At 32.1% G+C, this 9,496-nt stretch overlaps 2 protein-coding genes across 2 annotated transcripts; one reads left to right on the top strand and one right to left on the bottom strand.

Annotated features, from left to right (window-relative positions):
* On the top strand, positions 1-2,211 carry LOC123921278 (fasciclin-like arabinogalactan protein 2). The gene has a single exon (XM_045973754.1). The coding sequence runs from the start codon at positions 584-586 to the stop codon at positions 1,838-1,840; it is 1,257 nt and encodes a 418-aa protein (XP_045829710.1). The 5' UTR covers positions 1-583; the 3' UTR covers positions 1,841-2,211.
* A 1,789-nt stretch (positions 2,212-4,000) lies between these two features.
* Positions 4,001-7,924, bottom strand: LOC123882019 (nudix hydrolase 2-like). The gene is made up of 8 exons (XM_045930798.1): positions 7,516-7,924; positions 7,355-7,420; positions 6,651-6,788; positions 5,844-5,921; positions 5,710-5,760; positions 5,197-5,231; positions 4,916-5,024; positions 4,001-4,533 (listed from the first exon to the last, which is right to left on the bottom strand). The coding sequence occupies exons 1-8, from the start codon at positions 7,669-7,671 to the stop codon at positions 4,339-4,341; spliced, it is 828 nt and encodes a 275-aa protein (XP_045786754.1). The 5' UTR covers positions 7,672-7,924; the 3' UTR covers positions 4,001-4,338.
* Between the last annotated feature and the right edge of the window lie 1,572 nt (positions 7,925-9,496).

Below are 9,496 nucleotides of genomic sequence, written 5' to 3'. Positions count from 1 at the left end.
GTCTTTAAAATATGCCCAAATAGTTGTTTCAAAAAAAAAAAAAAATATGCCCAAATAATTACAATCATCCAATCTTTCATGGGTCCCCTTACCACCAAATACCAACCTGGCATTGTTTGTCACCACACTAACCATAATATTGATAATTGTATGAATTTGATTTCATGCACTAATCCATTTCGCGCATTTGTACAGTCAAATTTTAATAACCGTCTGATCTAAATCAAATGGTTTTAAAAATGTGAATTTAAACTATATTGTATAATTTAAAGAGAATTATGTTTGAATTTAAGTCATTCGATCTTGATCAAACAGTGGCAAGTGACTACTACATCAAGTTGATGACTACACCAAAACCAAGTTTATATACCACACACCAATTTAATATCATCACTACACATATAAATATGAAATTAATTAAACAATCTATTATGACATGATTAGCATTAATAGTAAAAATAATCATATACACATGAACATATACATATATACACATTGATACCACTCTTCCACTCCTTGCTTTGCTTTGTTAATTAGTTGCTTCTTCCACTTTCCATTTGCACCTAATCCATCCTCTTCCAAAATGAAGAAGCAACTAGCACCACTTGTTCTATTCTCTCTCACACTACTAATCTCACTCATTCATTCCACCACCGCCGGTGCCGCCACCTCCGGCAGCCACAATATCACCCGCATTCTAGCCAAACACCCTGGATTTTCCACCTTCAACCACTACCTAACCATCACTCACCTAGCCGATGAAATCAACCGCCGTCAAACCATAACAATCCTCGCCATCGACAATGCCGCCATGTCATCCCTCCTCGACAAACACCTCTCCGTCAGCACTCTCAAAAATGTCCTCTCCCTCCATGTCTTAGTCGACTACTTTGGCGCCAAAAAACTTCATCAAATCACCAACGGTACAACTCTCGTTTCCTCCATGTTTCAAGCAACCGGATCCGCCGCCGGAACTGCCGGTTACGTCAATGTAACAAATCTAAAAGGTGGTAAAGTCGGGTTTGCAGCTGAAGATAACGACGGATTACACTCATTCTACGTAAAATCCATTGAAGAACTTCCTTACGTCATCTCCGTTCTTGAAATCAGTCAACCTTTAAGCTCAGCCGACGCCGAAGCACCGACGGCAGCGCCTAGCGATATCGATTTAATCGCAATTATGTCAAAACAAGGTTGCAAAGCATTCGCTGATTTGTTACGCGTTTCAAAAGCACTTCCAACTTTCAAAGAAACCGTAGACGGAGGTTTAACTGTTTTCTGTCCAACTGACAGCGCCGTTAACGGTTTTTCAGCAAAATACAAAAACCTAACAGATTCTAAAAAAGTTTCACTTCTGTTATATCACGGAGTTCCCGTTTACCAATCGTTACAAATGTTGAAATCAAATAACGGAATTATGAACACATTAGCAACAGAAGGTGCTAACAAATACGATTTCACAGTTCAAAATGACGGTGAAGATGTTAATCTAGAAACAAAAGTCAACACCGCGAATATCATCGGAACTTTGATAGATCAAGATCCATTTGTGGTTTATAAGATTAACAAAGTTTTGATGCCTAGAGAATTGTTTAAGGGAGTGAAAGAAGATTTAGCACCTGCTGAATCACCTAAACCAGCGAAGAAGAAGAAAACAACTAAGAAAGGTAAGGCACCGGCGGCGGATGAAGATGCTGATTCACCGGCGGATGGACCAGATGCGGATGCGGATTCCGATGATGAGAAAGCTGCTGATGATAATGGAGTCAGTGGATTAAATCAAGGGTTCAGATTCGTTATGGTATTTTTCAGTTTATTTATTGGGTTTTTGGTTCTATAATTGACCAAAAAAAAAAAGTGGAGTGTCGGTGGATACAAAGCTACTACTACAACACATGTCACATGTGACAGCTATGGTCAATTTGCGATAGATATTCTTTTCTTAATTTCTTTGATTTTGTTTGTGAAGGAAATAAAACGGTGACACCAACGTGTTGGGGGCACTGTCGTTTTTATTTTCTTTTATATGAAAAAAAAAATCAAATTACGTATATGTTTTGTATTTATTTATTGTAATGGTTTTTTTTATGATTTATTTAATTGGGGTTTTTTTTTGTCGGTGTGAGAGTGTGAGTAGTGGGTAGGACCAGTTTGTGGTAGATGCCAGCTGAGATGTATGCTTGTAATTTATAAACATATTTTTTTCTTCAAGCTGGAAAATGTTCATATTAATCGATTTTTTCTTCATTGATGCAAGCATGTATTTTAGTGCTAATTATGGTCGGTAAACGCATCTTCAGAATGGTGATTGTGAAGGGGGTGCACTTACCATAGTTATTATTACAAGACAAGATACACCAACATTCGAGTAAGAAAATTGCATGAAGTGAAAAGTTGAGTAAAGTAAGATAACTACCTCTTCTGTAGAGAAGGGTACCAGATTGGCCCTATGAAGTGAGCCACACCGCATAGACCCCCAAATTAGGGCATCTAATTTTTCATATTTCTTTTTTTTTCCTTGAATTTTACACGTGTCCTTCCTTTCAATTTTACGCCTCTTATAACATAGGATACGAGTACATAAATAGTTCATATTGGAGAAAAAACATTTTACATTCTAGAATGTAAACTCAATTCGCATTCTAGAATGCGATCTTATATCTCTCCCCCTTCTTTTGCAGGTTCATATTGTAGGAATCAAACGCAATTGGGCCTAAAAATTAGAGTATTTTGGGATTTTTGGGAGGTTAAAAAGTAATACGGGGGCCTAAAAAGCAATTTTCCATAGGAGCACAATTATTCCATTCACTATTGGGCTCATTTTCAGCCCACTTAGCTAGCTTTATCCAACCATCTACAGAATTAGGGTTGTCTTTTAGAAACTTTATTCGCAAGCACCATCACTATTTAGCTTTATCCAACCATTAGGAGGCTTAATCCACCCTGTGTAGATTGTTTCCTTGCGACTCAGATCACTATGGAAAGGTTGGGAAACAATGTGTCAATCCCTCAAGTAAAATTTTGGATAGCCAAGATAGGATTATTTGGCCGTTGAAAGTCTTCTTCAAAAATAGCTTTATTTCTCCAAGTCCAGAGAAGCCAACAAGTGATTATAAAAGTTGTCTGCCAACTTGCATTAGTAGCTCCAATCCCTACCTTGTTGATGTTTTTAAAAATCCAATTTCTACAATCAAAAGAAAAGAACTCAGTGATAAAGTTAGATGGAACAAGGCGTACCCACACCTTAGTAGCGAAGACACAGTCCCGCGACACGTGAATGGTTGTTTCATCATCTCTCCCACACCTGGAGCATATAGGTGAAATTCTCACTCCCTATTTACTTCTGCGAAGGTTGGTAAGGATGCGCTCACGAACAACCAACCAAATGAAAGTTTGGATGCGATGAGGTCTTCTCCTTGCCCACGAGTTCTTCCAATCTCCCTCCTGTTTTTTTTTATTTTATTGTGTACCTTCTATGTTTTTCTTATTCAAGAGAAAAAAGAATATGCACTGACAATGTAAAATAATTTTACACTGTTAACTCATACCAACCATGTTTTTCGCCACATCATCCCACTAAACTCCACTTTCTTAATATGATGTGGAAGAATATTTCATTCTTATTGGTTGTCAGTGTAAAATTAATTTACATTGACGATACGTAGTCTTTAAACTCTTTTATCAATAATAATAATATTTGGACATCTCTAATTTCTTAACACACGTTCAACCCTTTATTTTATCTTTGATCTCTCACATACTCTCTATTACTTTATCTCTGAAGGTGTATAGTGGTCGATGTATGGATGTTCAAATGATATTTTTCTTATTTTATTTTATGTAATATGATGTTACCAAATATACAATTAATTATCTATCTTACTCAACGTGTGAGTCCTACTTGAGTAAAATAGTTAATATTATGATTTCCTCAGCCTTTTATCTATCTTACATTAATGGAATTTTTTTTACTGAAAAATAAAAAATGAACGCTCCTGTGCCCAATTTATATTGACAAAACCGTGTGTTTGAATTACAGAGAGTAAAAATATTAGAATGTGTAATAAACAAATAAAAAAAAAATATAGAATGTAGATTTCATAATGGGATCAAGGCAGTAAGTACAAAATTAAATATAAGAAATACTATCCCTATTTACATGATATATGATATGTCTATACAATAAATACAAAGATCATTTAAGTATAAGAGATACTATCCCTATTTACATTATATGATACGTTTTTTTTTTTGAAAAGGACATTATATGATACGTCTATACAACAAATACAAAGATCATAAATGGTCATGAGATCATATTAAAATGATCATGGAGACTTACGAAGCAAGCTTCATGTTAGCATTGTTGTTAAAATACAGATAAGTTTTTTTGCCAGAAGTTGTTTTAGAAGCTTTATTAGAAAAACCAGTGTAGTTGCCATCCAACTTTGTTAAGCATATTTTTGCTATAAACTTAAAGAGCTCATTTTCTTGCACAAAAGGCTGGGCAGCATAATCTTCAACTGGCATCCACTGAATATAAAAACAAACAATGTTAGAATGGTCACCACCGATTAAAAACTTGAGACTTTACAAAGTTTTCTGGTACCAATATCAGGATAGATTATCATTTATCAGCATGCAACCTTCACTGAGATGGCTTTATAATAGTATAGTATTTTTTTTCTTTTTCAATTGATAATTTTTTATAATAGCAAACGTATGACATTTCTTTTTTTGTTTCATGTGAAAAGTAAATGGTGAAAATAACAGAATACATGTTTTAATCAGTTGAAATATATCAATTTAAAAAAAATGAAAAACGACATGCCAATATAATGCCACTCAACTGAACATTAGTGGCATTCATTTTAAATTGTCTCGGAACCTATAATCCAGAATCGCAGATATATACCTTAGCTGCTTCAATTTCTGAGGCTTGATTCTGAATGTCAAAAGATTGAGGTTGTAACATACAAACAAAGAACAAATCTGATTTTTGGAAGAAAGATTTATGGCTTTGCCTGATACCAAAGAGAAACAGGAAGCAGAATGTAAAGGTCAGTCACAGACCATATAATTCGGACTGAAAATTTGCAAATTATATGTCAAATGCATATGCTACATTTACATAACATGTATGGAAGTATTCACACAGCATGCTAGTTGATGAAGTTAGTGTGTTACTCTTCTTACCTGAATGCTAAAACTTCAACAAACTCTGCTTCTACCTAAATGAAGAAAAAAAGTAATATCATGAGACTTTGACAAGGTGCAAAAAACACAGGAAAATAAACTATAAAGTAAATAAAATTCAATTAACATAAAATTTGTCAAACACCACAAAAAACACATGAAAAGAAGCATAGTCCTTATATTTGAGAAATAAGTAACAGAGGCTTTGGTTAAAAGAAGTGCTAAATTACATGATTAAGGCCATAGAACATGACTATGGTATACTCCCTCCTTCCCAAAATATAAGCAAAAGTGAGTCAAAGAAACTTGATGTATTTGGTTAAAGATTTGGACCAAATACATTCACTTTTGTTGACCAACTTTTGCTTATATTTTGGGACGGAGGGAGTACTATACAATGTAGTAATATAAATCTTACTAACAATTAATCGTATTTTAGTTTATATTTATTTTGATTTGTTTATTATTTGAACAAACTAGAAGCATGAAATTTACTCTTATATGTTTGCTTACCCCTGTCTCTTCCTTCACTTCTCTAATTGCAGCATCGCAAATATCCTCACCCTGAAAATAGAATAAAAATGTATCAAAATGATGTAATTTTAGAAAAGTTTCATAATTTGATCCATAATCAATGTGATATATACCTCATCAACAACTCCTGTAGGCATCTTCCATACACCCGTGCCTCCAAATTTACCACTGATTTCTTGAACCACAAGCACCTATCAAATGAAACAAGACGATTTGAACAGTATAAGGGACCTGTATTATCACAGTATAAAATACAAGACTTATTTAGCACAAACCGTATAATAAGTAATAACCACAGAATTAATGAAGGCCGAGATAGACTACAAGTTGATGGTGGGGGAACAATGATAAAACAATGGAAAACGAGAAACCAAATAGGGTGTCCCTTTGTTTTTGCGGGGAATTTCCGAAAACCGGTGTACATTGTATATGATGAAAACTAAGTGAAAGATAGAGATAGAGCCATATAGGTATACGGTATCACACACAGTGTCTCAAATCAGATATCTCAAAAAGGTATGAAGTAGTCAAAGAGAAAATAAGTGAAAGTTATCCATAAATATAAAAGTTTGAAAGAATCTGATAATTTCGACCAATATCTTTTAATATATCCTTTACATATGTTCTTTTTGCTTTTGTACTTTGAAAAAAGAAAGACCAAATTGACTAGTTCTCAGATTTTCCACAATCCTTATCCTTATATTATATATACAGTAGATTTCCAAGTAATTCATTTCTAAAAGCTTATAAATTTACCTTTCTTTACTTTGATTATTTCATCTAACACTGGTTATTTCAGTTGCAAATTGCAAGAAGATAATTTTGTATTAAGTTATCCAAATATGACTAGTCTATGATTAATTTGTGACATATACTTTGCATGACATGAAAAGTCTTGTTGAACATGAATGAATGATTACCTCGTTCTTGTTATTGACAACAAAAGCACCAATACCGACACGATGTGAAGCATTTGCAGGAATGCTAACAGTGGTATCAGGGATCCGATATACAAGCATCAAGTAATCTGACTCGGCATGGTGATAGCTAAATCCAGCCTACAACATAAAAAGAATTCTTAGGATTCACATTCAAGCCTATCTAAGCTGTGTATTCTTAGAATTCTTATGAGTCTGTTTGCAATGACTGGTTAGAACGCACTTATGAGATTAATCATAAGAGTTTATGTAAACAGCTTATGACATTTCCATAAGCTCTCCATCATAGCTTATGTGTATATTTGACTCCACTTTTGGAGATTCAAAATCGATTCTAGACATGCATAATATATTTTGCCTCCAAAATTTGGCTTCTACAATTGACTTTTAGCCTTAGAGTTACTTTTCAACCCACTTAGACATGAATTTAACAAAAGGTACATCACTTTTTTTTTTAACAAACACAAAAGGTACATCACTTTACATTCAATTTTACTCAGAATCTACTTTACTGAGTCAATTCATTCAAAATCAATGTGTCACCTATAAAAACGATTTGTCCAGTTCCAGAAGTAATTTCGAAATCAAACACAATACATTTAAAATTGTGTTATTCCGTCCTTATTTTTTACCGGGGATCAAACACAGACTAAGCTATGCCGAAGTAAACTAAAAAATGTATATACCTTAACAGCAGAATCAACAAGATTTGAATGTAGTATAGACAAATTAATCCACATTCCCTTCTTTCCCTGTATTGAATCAATCAAATTAAATCAGACTAACAAACTTAATTAATGAATAATGTAGCTAATTAACAAACTAACTAACTAATTAACAAACTAACCTGTTGCTTCCAATGGGAAATTGAATGTTCCAATTGAGAAGCAAAATAAACAGAATCCATAGGCTTTTGAACGGTTAGGATTACTCCACCGTATTTATCTTCTTCCACACTAATTTCTTCTTCAAGTTTTTCATTTTCTATTTGTTCATCCTTCATTGTGACCTAAAAAATACTAAAAGGGATTACGAATTGGTTTGTTTTGATAAGAAATTGAAAAATCAAAGTTAATAATAATGAAATATGTGATTATGATTTTTTGTTTTCTGTTCTTAAATAGAATTAGGAACTCTAACTGCTCTGTGTTGCGCGTTTTTTTTTTTTTGAATTTTTTAAGCTAAGAAATTACGTTTTAAATTTTAATTTGCGTTTAGAAAATGCTTGGAATTTTAATTTGAGCGAGATATAGAATTTGTCAAAACAGCGTCAAGCGTGTTTCGATCTTCTTTCATGTACAGAAATTGTTTTTTATTTTTTGAAAGAAAAATCGGAGAAATTGTTTTTCTTATATAAAAACCGGCCAGAAGAAGAAATTATTTTTTGAGTTAAATCTAAACAAATTAATACAAATAATTTAAAATTTTTTATTACCAAATTTATTAATTTAATTTATTTTGTTTTGTGACTGAAATTTAATTATTTTATTTTAACAAAAAAAAAATTAAACGCTATAGACTTTTTAAACTATTTTTTTATAATAGACTTTTTCAACTATTAAAATAAGTGAATGGCCTACAATGGAATAATACTACATAATCATTTAAGAAAACCTATAAACACAATATATATTTTTTTAAGATAAAAAATTAACTGTTACCACATCTGACTTACATTATTTCTTAACTTAATAAAAAATGTTTCATATGTCTAAATTACATAGAGATAAGAGACTTACAAAGGTTTTTTAGTATTAAACTCCATAAACAGTGAAGAATAAAATTAAAATGTAAAAATTTATTTATCAAAAACTATAGACCTAAAATAGAAAAACAAACCTTTGAGTTCACCAACAGGCACCTCAGATATGTCGCAAAAAAACAAAGGACCAAGATTCCAAGAACACCACGGCTTGCAGAGAACAAGAAAAAGAGAAGGAAAATAAGGAATGAGATAGGTTGAAAAAGAAAGAAAAGAAAAAAAGAAATGTTATACAGATAGATGAGTGAGGAGTGTTAATACTGCCTAATAGGTCTTTTTAATGCTTCAAAAAAAAAATAGGATTTTTTAATTGGATCAAATTAGAGTGTACAATTGATTTGAACAGAAGGTTAAACGAATTAAAGGTTTTAAATTGAAATTTAGATAAAGGCACTGATTGGTAAGTTCAATAAGCTAGCTTATAGCTTATTGAACTAGCTTATAAGCTTGTTTGAAAAAAATGTGAAGTGTTTGCTAACGAGCTTCTCTAACTAGCTTATAGCATTTTTTGAGATGCTATTTCAAGTAGCGTATGAGTTTATAGCTTATAGCTTTTTCATTATATTCCATATTTACCCTCATTAATTTTATTTATTTTTTTAAAAAAAATTATAATAACTACCCACTAACACTTACAAAAAAAAAAAAACTACCCACTAACCATGTATTTTTATGTCATTTTGTACTTACAACAGTTAAATTTGCCAAACACTTTAATTTTATTCTACTAGCTTTTCAGCTATAAGCTATCAGCCATCAGCTATCAACTATAAGTTAGCTTTTCAGCTATAAACTAGTTTATCAGCTATCAGCTAGCTTATAGTTTATTTTTATAAAAAAATATTAACTTAACAATCTTTTTTATAAAAAAATTGACTACTAATTTTGTCTGTTTAGAAAAAAGGGTTTATTGTGCATGTAAAATTTTTTTTTTTACTATTAGATCAATAAATTTCATTGTTAGATCAATATGTCACATATTACAACTTAGTGGTCCAATGATATAAATTGTGCAAAATTTATCTCATTTCTAGACATCAGATACTAATAGACAAAAACTTTTAAT

The sequence above is a fragment of the Trifolium pratense genome, linkage group LG4, assembly GCF_020283565.1.
Source record: "Trifolium pratense cultivar HEN17-A07 linkage group LG4, ARS_RC_1.1, whole genome shotgun sequence".
In the NCBI taxonomy this organism is placed as follows: Eukaryota; Viridiplantae; Streptophyta; class Magnoliopsida; order Fabales; family Fabaceae; genus Trifolium; species Trifolium pratense.
The sequence above is the reverse complement of the archived record's forward strand: the minus strand, read 5'-3'. Positions and strand labels throughout refer to the sequence as shown.

Coding starts and splice junctions, on each gene's coding strand:
- LOC123921278 (XM_045973754.1), top strand. CDS start 584: ATGAAGAAGCAACTAGCACCACTTGTTCTATTCTCTCTCACACTACTA.
- LOC123882019 (XM_045930798.1), bottom strand. CDS start 7,671: ATGAAGGATGAACAAATAGAAAATGAAAAACTTGAAGAAGAAATTAGT. Junction 5,922..6,650: donor TTGTCAATAACAAGAACGAG/GTAATCATTCAT, acceptor TTCATTTGATAG/GTGCTTGTGGTTCAAGAAAT. Junction 5,761..5,843: donor CTACAGGAGTTGTTGATGAG/GTATATATCACA, acceptor TTCTATTTTCAG/GGTGAGGATATTTGCGATGC.